We start from the raw sequence: 14,001 nt of genomic DNA on the forward strand, positions 1-14,001 counted from the left end.
CAGTTCGCAGTGCGTAGAACCGAATGACACTTCAAAACGAAACAGCTTTTTAATACGCATTAAATACATTCGCTGTGTAATACCGGACTAAGTTTGAAACTGTTGGAAACTAGGTCTGTAACACAGCTAATGATATTTGAAGAGAACCTCTCTCTTTTTTGTACAAAATACATTTTAAATTTGGTAGTTGCGAGGTGACAGATGCAGTAAAGTATACCTAAACATTTACAGGGTAGGTAATTATTCATTGTAGCTTGTATAATGGATGATAGAGATGGGATGTGGATTCAAAAGAAGTTAATCCAGTTATTTTGAAATCGTACAGTATCCCTATTATGAAGAAGCTAGCCATTCATAGTTAAACTCATAGAGAAATATATTTATATATGATTTTTTAGGTTAAGTACACGCGGTTATTTTATTCGTTGGGAGTGTGGGTAATGTGGAACGCGAATAAAGTTTGACAGTTCGCATGAACTACTATTTTTTCACGACGCATAAATTTATTAATATATGATATTGAAAAGTAAAAGTAAAAGTATGCATCATAAATCAAATTAAAAGTATATTGCTATCGTTTTGTTAAGAATTTGTGTTGAAATATGTCTTCAAACGTCATTCATTGCTCACGCTTATGTGAATACTGCTTAATACCAAAGGTCATAAGCACCTAGAAAAAAATTGAAAAAGACTGAAAATAGTATAGTATGAGTAATTGTTTCCAATTTTCTCAGAAACTAAAATATATTTTTGGATTTGTATTTTTGGCGTTTACTCAATAACTGAAGAAGGACATTGATTATTGAAAAAAAACATCAAAAAACATTCACAAAAAAGATAAACACAAGTTTGATATCCTTAAAGTTTTGAATAAAATTTCAATCTTTTATCGGAAGTCATTTTACTGCGGATGTTGTATTTATTTTTCACTTTTTTCCAAAAAAAAATAACAACGTTTTAAGCTTCATTTTAGTTTAGTCTCCATTAAGTATTATTCACATGAGCACGACCAACGAATGAACGAATATTCGTCGATTTTGGCGTTTCTTTCACATGAGTTTTTAATTCGTCGCGAATGAAGCCACAGCCGAACATCATTCACCATACCGAAACCAAAACAAGAATGATTTTGTAGGTTAAGTACGCGCGATTATTTTATTCGTTGAGAGTGTGGATAATGTGGAACGCGAATAAAGTTTGACAGTTCGTATCAACTTTAATTTTTTTCGCGACGAATACATTTTTTTCTTAAATTTATTAATATATTATAATGAAAAGTAAAAGTATGTATCATAAATCAAATGGAAACTATATTGCTATCGTTTTGTTAAGAATTTCTGTGGAAATATGTCTTCAAACGTATATAAACTTACATTTTGTAATTCATTCGTCGTTCGTTGGTGGCGCTCATGTGAATACTACTTTATATCTAAACCCGTCAAATAACAAGTGCATACTGCACATCATAGAGGAAATATATTATCTAGAGTCCCGACTTAATGGGTTTGCTCTCTTTCGGCCTACAAGCTAAATTGCGAGGATTTTGTCCATAAGGATAAGCATTTTGAATGTAGTTGTTATGGAATTTGTGCCCACATTGCTTAACCGCGGGGGAAAAAACTATGTGGTGAACTCAGCCGTTTAAAAAAGAGATCCGTTGAATTCAAAAATTGAAAAATTAATGCAATATTTTAAGAAAAATTAATTTTGCAACTTCTTTTTAGTGAAAACAGTGCTAAAAATAATATTTAACTGCTTTTGGCAAACAAATTCTATGATTTTTATGAAAAGTTTAGCTAAAAACAGAATAAATCATGCCGAAAGTATAGGCACACCCCAGAACTGCAATGCGAACGTGGCCCAATTTGAGTTGTACACAGTTTTGACAGGTCAACAGCGAGGTAAGTATTTTGACAACGAAAATTAAAAAGAAAACAAAATACAATTTCTGCGATTTAAATTTTAAATAAATCAAAACAAAAGTGAAAATTAATAAAAACAAAGTTGTTAATAGTACTCCTAATTAACTGTTTTATCTATATTATATAAATAATTTCATACAAAATGATCCAGAGTCAACTATTTCATCGATCTAAAAAGTGCCTTCATCATATCCGAAGATGTATTTCCCAACGTAACTTGGCTCTAGCTGATAGAGGATTCTTTCAGGATCTCTTTCCAGACACCGCTGGGTAAGTTGTATATTGTTTTGTATGTTTATTAAAACTATAAGAAATCGATAATATATTTCCTCTATGCTGCACATCCTGCACATATTCTTTTTCAATTCTTACTTAAACCTATGTGACTACTTTAATTTAAAAAAAAAAATTAAAAAACTAGCAAATACTATATTTAATTTCTTCCAAACTTTCTTTTTTCACCACAACATTTTCTTCTATCATCTCTTAGAAGTCAATTGTAAGACACTTATTTACCGACAGTGCTTTGACATATCCCACGCCACTTTGCCAATCAGTCGGTAATGCAACGTTCGTGTGTTTGGAGTGATGGCTGCCTTAGTACTTTTGCTCTGTGTTGCAATCGTTATTTGTATTTTGTTATCAAATAAATAAATTTTCCGCGCAAAACAATTTATACAAATTAGATTTGTTGCTAATAAATAACGCATTAACCAAAACCGAAACAATAAAGAATAAAGTGAAGTAAAAACCTAATTAAAAGAAAGCTATTTATTGTTGTGAATTTAAACAGTAAATGCATTTCACAATATCGGCTTGAGTTGGAAAATAAACGCGATTTATTTTAACTATGGTTCGTCGCTGTGTTATTGAAGGTTGCGAGTCAAAATCTTCAGTGCCAGAACATAAGGGTGTTACTTTTCATTCATTCCCCTTTGATTCAAAAACAAGAGAAATCTGGATTGAAAACTGCCACATTCCCGGGGATAAAAATATTACAAAGAATATTCTGGTATGCTCTCGCCATTTCAGACGCGCAGACTTTCAGCCTATCAAGAATGGAAAGTTTCTACTCAAAGCTGGCTCCATACCTACTGTGTTTACTTGGAAGAAGAATGATTCTAGTTCTAGTAGTGTAGGCTCTGCGCCTGTGAGTCGAGTGAATAGTGAAGTGACCGATGAAGCCGCAACTACTTCTAGTGTCGAAGCCACCATCGCATCGATCATGGCTGAGACAGACAAACTGAATCGAGCGGCTGGTATCACTCCAAAAGAATCTAAACGAAAATCGTCACGTTCGGACGAATCCTCGATAGCAAGTCCCCCACCGGCGCCCTTGAAGATAGACGCACCGCTTGTCTTCACTCCTGGAGTGCGTTTAGAAGTTCAAGAGATAAATGGGCAATGGCATTCCGGAAAGGTAGTCGAGGTAGACAATGACGATCGGGAGGTTTTGATAAAGTTCGAAAAATCTGGTAAATCGAAGCGCGCCGAATCCGAGGAGTGGATTCCTATGAATAGCCCCCGATTGCGACAAAAAGCCTCTGCTAAGCCGCCACCGTTGTTTTTAATTGACGAAAAATGCTTTGCTCGCTGGACTGGCTCGCGTAAATTTCCAGCAACTGTGCAAAAGATTCTTGGCGATGATCTTTATGAAGTTCTTTTCGAGGATGGGTTTGTTAAGACTGTTCGGGGTAGTCATATGGGTAAAATCAAAACGGTCCCTACTAAAGTGAGTCCATCAGTTCCATCAGTTGTGGATAAAGTAGCTAAACCTTCAAAGTCAGTTGTTAAGCATGAAAAAACGATGGTTGCAGAATCACCTGTTGGTGCTGCCGAAAGTACACCAAAGTCAACAAAGTCGAAGAAGTCACCACGAAAGGATTGGCCACTCATTTCAATGGACACCTTAGATCTCCGTAAGTAGTACCTACCTTCAAAGCTCATTTCTGATACGATTCGATATCATTCTAAAATCTTCTTACAGCTTCGCTGAATCTACCAGAAGTACCACAAGATGGTGAATGGACGTGTCACTGGGTTAACGATCAACCAATCGGTAGGGAAGGTTTCCTTCTTATTGGGGAACATAAGAAACCTACAGTAATAGTCGATGATTGGCGGCTTCCGCCAAATTGGGTCAAACATATGTACCAGCGATCAAATGTACTCGGCAAATGGGATGTTATTCTGGTCAATCCAGCTGGAAAAAGATTCCGATCTAAAGCAGACTTAAAACAAGCACTGGAAGATGCTGGCCAAGTATACAATCCGGATGTGTATGATTTTAGTATTCATAGACGACGTGCTAAGGACATAAATGCCTACGTCTATACTCCGGATTATAAACCGCCACCAAAACCGACAGCTGCTCCATTGGCAAGTCCAACACCAAGCAGCACAATGGACATTTCAACAACTTCCTTGATTGAGACCCCAGTTGCTACGCTCGTTCCTCCAATAGAATTGATGACACCACCTCCAGCACCCAAGGCAACTGAGACTGTTATGAATGAAGCAGAAATTAAACAAGAATGTATGACACCCGAAAAGGTTGCTCCACCAGTATTGGAGCCTTTGGAGGATGGCTTCGGTAAGAATTTAAACACTTTTAGATCAATGTAAACATGTGGTTTCATGTCAAAAATTTACGATTACATTCGATTATAGAAACAAAACCTACACATACATATTCTTTTACAGCTTATATTGGTGGCCTAAAGGTTGAGATTATCGATAATCTATTCCGGTGTCCACAAACCGGTTGCTTCAAGAACTTCCGAAAAGAAAATCATTTACAAATTCATGTCAAACACTATCATCAAGACCTAATCAAGTAAACGACGATTTATTATAATAAAATTTAATTCTATTTAACTTCAAAATATTTTCTTTCAAGGCTTCTTGGTGAGTGTCCAAATATGCAAGATCTAGCTCTCAAAAGAACCATTGGGCTACCTGAAACAGAACCTCAACCAAAGAATCAAATTCCCAATCAGCAATTCTTTGCTAAAATGCATCAAATCGATCTTCAATCGCGTTCTCATCGTAAATCAAGTGCCAGCACTGCAACTGTGCCCGCTATGGCATCACCAATTCATCAAATAGTTCCAGACGACACGTCCTCAGTGGTGACACCAGCAGAAGAATCTGAAAACTTAAATTCTACTATCCAAGCAAATTCAACATTAGATTCATCAGTCTTAGAATCAGACGTCTCCTTAGTCACAGGTGATACCATTGTTAAAATGGAAGGGAGTGATTCTGATGTGTTACCAGCAGCGGTGACGGCAACAGAGGCTATTGCTGAAGCTGCAATCCTCCCACCAGCACCGAAAAAGTCAAAATTATCAGTTACTAAAAAAGTATCTAATCCCGGGGCAAGAAAAAGCAATCGACAGAGAACTACAAAGAAGTATCTCACTTCAACACCTTCTGCAATTGTGCCCCCACCTCCACCCCCAGCCTTGGCATCTTCTTTTGATACAAGTTTTGGAACAACTGACTTTGAAGATAGCCGTAACTCTTTGACTGGTACTCCGGATAAGACAAGTAATGCAAGTGCTCCAACAACAGCAACTCCAGCAGCAGCAGTAGTAAAGAAAGCGAAACCCGTTCCAGTTGCAGCTGCGAATGAGCCAATAACTACCACGGATGGTAGTTTGAGTAGCTTCGTAGATCCCACAGAGACTCCTCAATATATCAAAGAAAATGGGGAGCTTATTAAAATTGTTCGAATGAGACAGGAGGAAATCATAAACTGTTTGTGTAATTATGGGGAAGAAGACGGACTAATGATTCAGTGTGAGCTCTGTTTATGTTGGCAGCATGGAACGTGCAATGGAATTGAAAAGGAAAGCGATGTCCCTGATAAGTACATTTGCGTAATTTGTAGTAATCCGCAATGTGGTCGAGAAAGTCGCAAGTATGTTCATGATCAGGATTGGATGTATGAAGGAAAACTGCCAGCGGCTAACTACCACGAAGCAAATCCCATGCATCCAGAGCGCTTTGAAATTCTGAAGAAGAGTCACACCCTCGCTGGAAATCTATCAGAGCTCAAAAGATTCCTACACAGTCTTCAGGTTAAGATCAATATTGCAGGGAATAAGGATCATCCAAAGATGTATCTCTGGGAGAAACGATGGGATCCTGTGACGAAGGAGGTTGTAAAGATGGAGAATGAAAGTATCAAATTGGAAGATGATGATGTGGAGATGAAAGACGTCAATAAAATTCCAACAACTCCAACAGAAGCACAAAAAATAAAAATTGAACCGAACATACCACAGCCAGAGGCGCCTATTGACCCCGTCGAATGCCAGCATCGATTATTGGAACATATTAAAGTTCAACAGAACTTAGTCTTGACTAGACTAGATGACATCGAAGCGCAAGTTAATGGTTCGTACGAATAAAGAAACTTTTATTTAGAATAACAAACTATTTAGGTTCTTTTTCTGTTTTTTTTTGTTTTGCAGAGCTGGAAGCAGCAGACAACCTTCCCGATATGAAATCGGCCGACATAGAAGAAACAAAGGATGTTTTGGCAAGCTTTATAAAAGAATTGGAGACAATGAAGTCAATTGCAAAGATAAATGCAATGATGCACAAAAAGAAACAACAAATATTGTTGTCTTAAAATTTTAAACATTTGGTCGAATGAACTTGTAGCAAAGCTATGGATCATGTTATTTTGTATTTGAATGAATATAAATATTTAGTTATACGGTTAAATTATTTGTTTTATTTTATAATTTTCTCAAAAATTCCGCATTGAAATATCTAAACCAATTTTGAACTAATCTTAGTATCTTAGGCGTACTAATTCTTTGGTGGTCACTGAGAAAATGCTTGCACTCACCTAACAAACTTTCAATCTAGCTCGGTCCCTAGCTAGATGTCTCCAGTTTCACGCTCTAAGTTGGGTGAGGTCAGTTTCCACTTCTGCACGCCACTTGAGTCGCTTTCTTCCTCTACTGCGCTGTCCTGTGGCTGTGGATTTAAAGACATTTTGGGCCGGAACATTGGTTTCCATCCATCCGCTTTTATCGTAGTCCATGCTTCTGCACCGTATAGCAGGACGGGAATGATAAGGGTCTTATATAGCAACACTTTGGTCTCTCGAGAAAGGACTTTACTACTCAATTGCTTTCTTAGCCCGAACAAACAGCGGTTAGCAAGAGTTGTTCTGAGTTTTATCTCAGCGCTGGTGTTGTTTTCTGCGTTTACAGCGGAGCCTATGTAGACGAATTCCTTGACTACCTCAAAGTTACGTCCGTCGATGGTGACGTTTTGACCAAGACGTCGGTGTTGTAGGTCCTTTCTTGACGACAGCATGACTTTGTTTTGCCCTCATTAACCGTTAAACCCATTTTTGACGCCTCTTCCTCAATACTCACAAAAGCCACATTTACATCACGCTGAGTTCTTCTAAATATGTCAAATGTCAATGTCTTCAGCATATGCTAGTAATTGGAGAGACTTTTGAAAGGATAGTGCCTCTAGTGTTGACGTGTGAGCTCTGCACTATTCTTTCAAGCACGATGTTAAAAAAATCACATAACAGCGCATTACCTTGTCTTAAACCTTTTTTACATCGAAAGGTTCTGTTAAGTTGTTTTCAACCTTTAAGGAGCAGTGTGAATTCTTCGTGGTCATCCTGCACAAACGGATGAGTTTGGCAGGGATGCCAAAACTAGACATGGCTCTATACAGCTTGTCCCTGTAGATGCTGTCATATGCGGCCTTGACATCGATGAAGAGATGGTGGGTTTCGATTTGTTTCTGTTCTTGGGTTTTTGACAGGATCTGCCATAATGTGAATATTTGATCGACTGTCTAAAACCACATTGATAATGACCTATCAGGTTATTGACAATAAGCTTTACACTTTCACATATTACAGCAGAAAAGCATTTGTAGGCGATGTTAAGCAGACTGATGCCTCTATAGTTGCTGAGGTTCCGTTCATCGGACATGCTTCTTCCGAACAGATAGGTTTGTGCTCGTTCTGAACCAAATTATCTCCAGCTGCTTTCAAGAGCTCGACATTTGAATTACCTGTTCCGGTGGCTTTGTTAGACTTCAACTTAGATATAGCAATCTTTATTTCGTCAAAGTCGGGAGGACGGGATTGTTGGCTTTCGTCGTCTATGTTGAATGGATCATCATCCTGCCTGAGGGCGGTATTCGGTTCGTCGTCGCCGTTATACATTGTGCAGAAGTGGTCCTTCCACATCCTCAGCATTGACTGCGGTTTCACTATAATGTTTCCACTTTCGTCTTTGCAGCCTTCGGTTCTAGGTTTATGTACCTGTGAATTTCGTTTCACCTGTTCATAAAACTTTCGAACCTCATTCTTGCTTTTATACCTCTCAACAACTTCGACCGCACGCTTCTCATGCCCTCTCTTTTTCCTTCTGAAAAGTCGGCGTTCCTCTCGCCTCTTCTGCTCATAGAGCTCATGAGCAGCTCTCGTCCTTTTATGCAGCGCCGCTTTGCGTGCCTGTTGTTTGGCTGCATTTGCCTGCCGACATTCCTCATCAAACCAGGGTTTCCTTGTTGGTGGCTGCTTGAAACCCAGCACCTCAGAGGCGGCTTCTCTGATTGCATCTTGGCAATGTTGCCACTGGTTTTCGATACATTGTGTTGGCGGCAGAGAACTTCGAGAGAGGTTACTTGTCACTCGGTCGGAAAAGGATTTGGCGATCTCTGGCGATTGTAGCCGTTCGACGTTGTATCTTCTCCCAGCACCTCCCTGTTTTGCCTTGGGTCTGGAAATCCGAAGTGCTACCCTGGCTACAACGAGGTAGTGGTCCGAGTCGATGTTAGCTCCTCGGAAAGTTCGTACATCCATAATGCTGGAAGCGTGTCTGGCGTCGATCGCAATATGGTCAATATGGTTGACGGTAGATTGATCTGGAGAAGTCCAAGTTCCTTTGTGGATGTTGAGGTGTGGAAAACGCGTACTGGCTACCATGACGTTTCGCCCGCAGCAAAATCTATGAGCCTGAATCCATTGTCGGAAGTGTTGTCGTGCAGGCTGTTTTTCCCGATTATTCCACCAAAGATGTCTTCCCTTCCTAGCTTGGCATTAAAATCGCCCAGGACTATTTTAATATCGTAGCTAGGGCACTGCTCATATGTTTTGTCTAAGAGCTCGAAGAACATATCTTTGGTGTTGTCGTCTTTCTCTTCTGTGGGGGCGTGCGCGCATATCAGGCTAATGTTGCCGAATTTAGCCTTGATGCGTATGGTCATGAGGCGCTCATTGATGCACCTATAGCTCAAGACTTCTTGCCTAAGTCTGGCGCCGATGACGAATCCGCATCCAAATAAGCGCTGTTGGTTTTCGTAGTAGCAGTCACCATAGTAGATATCGCAGTTTTTTATCCTCTTTTTGCCCGGCCCATCCCATCGTATTTCCTGGATGGCGGTGATATCTGCTTTATATCGTTCTAGGGCCTCCGCTAATTCTTCGGCCGCACGTGGTCTGTTAAGGGACCTAACATTCCACGTGCATATCCGAAGTTCGTTGTCCTTTATTCGTTTGCGTTGGTTGTCAACAGTAAATCCGTCCGTATCCGAGGCTTGTTGGTGCTTCGCAACTTTGAAAGCTTTTACGTGGCCAGGAAGTCACCCCGACGCACAACCCCCAACCTGGAGTGCCAGATCCTAAGTATAACTCCAAGGATGGGGAGCCGGATAAAACCGCTCCTTACAGGCCTGGGCTCCGAATAAGTCGAAGAAGCCCTATAAGGTGTTCACTAAGTAGTTCAACCTTACTGGAACTGTAGACGCCACCGTTGATTCCATCTCGGGAATTCCTCCGCTGCCGTCTGGATAAGGAGAGGTGCCTTAGTGGAAACACCTCTCCCCACCTCTCTCGTTTGCTGCCCCCAACAACTTTCCACTGGGGTTGGAACCCAATCTCCAGTTGAGGTACTAGGCACCCGATGTTCACCACGTGGAGGTGAGAGTAGGAGTTGATAGACAGAGGTTGGTTTTAAGAAAAAACCTGTGGACGCTTGTGTCCTCTTGAATGCACATATCTACCATTTGAACATCTTAATTTAATTTACTTTTATCTTTCAAAAATTTTGTTGTCAACATTCAGTTAAAGTTTGAAAAAAATCGAATTTACAGTTTTTTTTTCAAAAAATTAAAAACCGAAAAAAAATTAACAAAAGTTGATAAAAAATGATTTTCGACTCAAATATCTTTTAAACAATTTGAGATAATAGCTTCTAACTAATTTTTTCTAATAAGAAATATTGTTTTCAACATTAGGACAAATTTTGAGAAAAATCGAATTGACAGTTTTTTTTTTTACAAAAAATAAAAACCTAAAAAAATGTGTAAAAATTGATTTTCGACTCAAATATCTCTTTTATTTTAAATATAAAACTGATTTTATCTTATACGAAATATTGTTTTCAACATGTGGTAAATTTTTTAAAAAAATCGAATTGACAGTTTTTTTACAAAAAATAAAACTCAAAAAAAAAAACATTACTAAAACTTGGTAAAAATTTACTTTTGGCTTAAATAGCTTTTCAAAAATTAAATATATTGGCTTCAAACTTATTTTACTTCACAGAAAATATTGTTTTCAATATTCAGTAATTTTTATATAAAAAGTAATTTTTTCATAAAAAATAAAATCTACAAAAAATAGTACGCAAATTTGGTAAAAATTGATACGAGTACATATAGACAAACTTTTAAGCAAGACAAATCAACAGACGGGATGGGAAGTTAACAATGTGGGTCGGATTCCAGCCTCTTTTTCCTTAAGGCTTTGAACCGTAGCTGTGCGCATAAACTCTTCCGCTCGTAACACTGTCATTTTTTTATCAAAAAGTCTCGAAAATTCCAAAAAATTTTACTAACTTGCAATTTTAAAAAGAATAAAAAAACTTATCACGAAATAAAATGCTAACAACTTCGTGCTTTGACTTGTTTTATTGAAATGCTCTCTTATAAAAGTTTAACATAAGAGCTTAAGCAAAGAATAACTGAATTCTTAAATATATGAATACTGTTTTAAATTATTCGATCTTTCTTTTTAAACTAGGAAAGCATTTATTTATGTATACATTACATATATATATTTTTTTAGAGAACATAATATCGCGTTACCATTTATAATGAAAAGAATTATTTTAAAAATGTAAGAGAAACCCCCTAAAATAGTTAGAATCAAATCGTCAATACGCATCTTTTGATTGCCATTTCGATGAAAAATTGATATATGGAAAGCTGGGATCAATTTATCCTACAAAACACGCAAAAATTGAAGGCAAGGTTCAATTTCAATAAATTTGGCGGCGCTTTAGCTCGAGTAAAACCAGTGTAACCACACAACTTTCAACAATTCCTTTGTGCGCGTTATGTTAGGAATAAAGGTGACCTACATCAAACGTGGAGTCAGAAACTGAAAGCACACCTCTGGTACGACAGCTTTACGGACTAAAAATCATGCAACGGATACTACAAACGCTATAACCTTAGCCGTTGCCACATTCTATTGCTAATAGCAAACCCTTCCTCTTTATAATGAAATAAACATCCATTGACTGAAACCTCTTATTGGAAAATCCCATATATTACATTAAATACATGTCATGTTTATATTTTGTTTCATTGGTTATGTTCTATCATCAAAACACAAATATCTTTTACTATCAAAATAATGCATGATAGGTATTTTAATGGTCAATTTATATCAATCAGTGTCATACAATCAAATAATGGATTTGATATCGTGACTTCTTAAACGATTTTCTGTGTTCATTATCTTAACTTTAACATAAAAGCATTACTTACACGCTCACACCACACTCTCATAAAGTCCCATAAACCTTTTTCGTAAAAGGATGTAAGGAAATTTGAGATTCGTAGTATTAAAACTGGGTGGCAAAATGATATGTCACGCACAAACAACTCTCAGATTCAGTATCCAAATAAAGTTTAATAATTCAGTATATATCCTAAATATCTTCCATTTCAGTGGTTATAACTTTGATGTAGTCCTTTCTATAGAGCGAGTAGCCTAATTAATAAATATTGAAGATAAATTCTTAAAAATTGTGGCGGAAATGAGTACTTTATGTACTTGAAGTATGAATGTTGACCATCCTTGTATGGATTTTTCTTGTTTTCATATTTGATTATGGTTTTAGGAATAGTTAAATAACCACTAAGATTATCGTCATCTCAAGCAACCAACGACAATGATCTCGAGTGGGACATTAGATAGAAATTGAATTTAGTGGAATCCGAGCCCAAAAAATATGCGGGGTTATGTCCCTCTAAAAACGATTTTTTTAAATAATAAGTATACTCAGCTATCACTGGCGGTGTCGTGGGAGTCATGATACCCCGTGATCCAAACAGTTCATAGTGTCTAGTTTTAAAGGGTTATTGCCAAGAATTTACATGATTTACATGACGTCATAAAAAATAGTCCAATGGCGTTATACCCAACGATCCTGGATGTCCAATTACCGTCATTTGAAGCAAAATAATGAGCTTACCAAAAGTTTCCTAAAATAAATTGATTTTTCGTTGCGTCGCGCGAACTGAACACGATTCGCAAACAGTGCAGGAATTAGTTTATTCATTATGAAATGGCACATGCCAAATATGTGACAGCTGTCAAAAGACCAACTTCGAAAAAAATGTTGCGATATTGAATCTAAACGCACAAAACCAACCGTTATAAACAGTGACTTTACGCATAGATTTGTTAGTTATTTTACGTTAACCTTTAAGACAAATCGTTTTGTTTACCTGTTCTTTTCAAAAACCAAAAAAACACTTTGTAATTTTCTTAAAAGTATTTCCAAAACTCCAACCTTATACAAAAAATTATACACTTCGTGTCACATAAATATAGGCTAGCTGTCTCCAGTTTTGCACGCGAAGTTGGTTGACGTCTTCAGCCACCTGAGTGCGCCAACTGAGTCGCGGTCTTCCTCGGGTTTGGATTCGAAGACCTTCCGGGCTGCAGCGTTGATGTCCATTCGCTCTACATGACCCAGCCATCTAAGCCGTTGGACTTTTATTCTGCTAAATAGGTCAGTGTCGCTGTACAGCCCGTATCATTCGTCGTTATAATTTCTCCTCCATTCTCCATCTATGCGTACGGGACCAAAAATCAACCGAAGAATGTTTCTCTCGAAGCATCCTAAGACGATCTCATCTTTCGTAGATAGGGTTCAGGCCTCAGCGCCATAAATGAGAACCTGAATGATGAGTGTCTTATAGATGGTGATTTTAGATGCCCGAGAGAGGACTTCACTTCTCAATTGCCTTCTAAGTCCAAAGAAGCAGTGATTTGCAAGAGTTATTCTTCGTTTGATTTCAGCGCTGATGTCGTTGTCTGTGTCTATAGCGGTGCCTAGGTAGACAAAGTCCTTAACTACCTCAAAGTTATAGCTGTCCATGGTGACGTTTTGTCCAAGACGCCGTTGTTCAATGTCCTTTTTTGATGACAGCATAGATGTACTTGGTCTTGCTCTCATTGACCACTAAACCCATCTTCTTCGCTTCCGTGGCAATACTCAAAAACGCTCCACTGAAATCACGCTTTGATCTTGCAATTATGTCAATATCATCTGCGTATCCGAGTTAATTGGATCGACCTTTGGAAGATTGTGCCTCTAGTGTTGACGGTTGAGTTTTGTACAATTCTTTCCAGAACGATGTTGAAGAAGTCGCATGACAGAGCATCGCCTTGTCTAAAACCTTTTTTGACATCAAATGCATCGGTGAGATCTTTTCCGACCTTGATAGAGCAGCGTGCACTATCAATCATCATTCTGCACAAACGGGTAAGGTTGTTGACGAACGGCTTCAGACGTTCACATAATACGGCAGAGAGGATCTAATATGCAACGTTAAGGAGACTGATGCCTCAGTAGTTGGAGCAATTTAGAGAGTCTCCTTTTTTATGTATCGTGCAAACTATGCTGAGATTCCACTCATCGGGCATGCTTTCTTCCGACCATGTTTTGCAGATGAGTTAGTGCATGCTCCCTACCAAGTCATCGCCTGCTGCTTTAAATAGTTC

The 14,001-nt window shown here is 38.2% G+C and overlaps 1 protein-coding gene across 1 annotated transcript; it reads left to right on the top strand.

The window, feature by feature from the left end:
- Positions 1-2,473: 2,473 nt before the first annotated feature.
- On the top strand, positions 2,474-6,659 carry LOC129939123 (uncharacterized). Its single transcript, XM_056047000.1, has 5 exons — positions 2,474-3,841; positions 3,910-4,515; positions 4,626-4,758; positions 4,822-6,326; positions 6,404-6,659. The coding sequence occupies exons 1-5, from the start codon at positions 2,773-2,775 to the stop codon at positions 6,562-6,564; spliced, it is 3,474 nt and encodes a 1,157-aa protein (XP_055902975.1). The 5' UTR covers positions 2,474-2,772; the 3' UTR covers positions 6,565-6,659.
- The last annotated feature ends 7,342 nt before the right edge of the window (positions 6,660-14,001 follow it).

Source organism: Eupeodes corollae, chromosome 1 (genome assembly GCF_945859685.1).
Source record: "Eupeodes corollae chromosome 1, idEupCoro1.1, whole genome shotgun sequence".
NCBI lineage: Eukaryota > Metazoa > Arthropoda > Insecta > Diptera > Syrphidae > Eupeodes > Eupeodes corollae.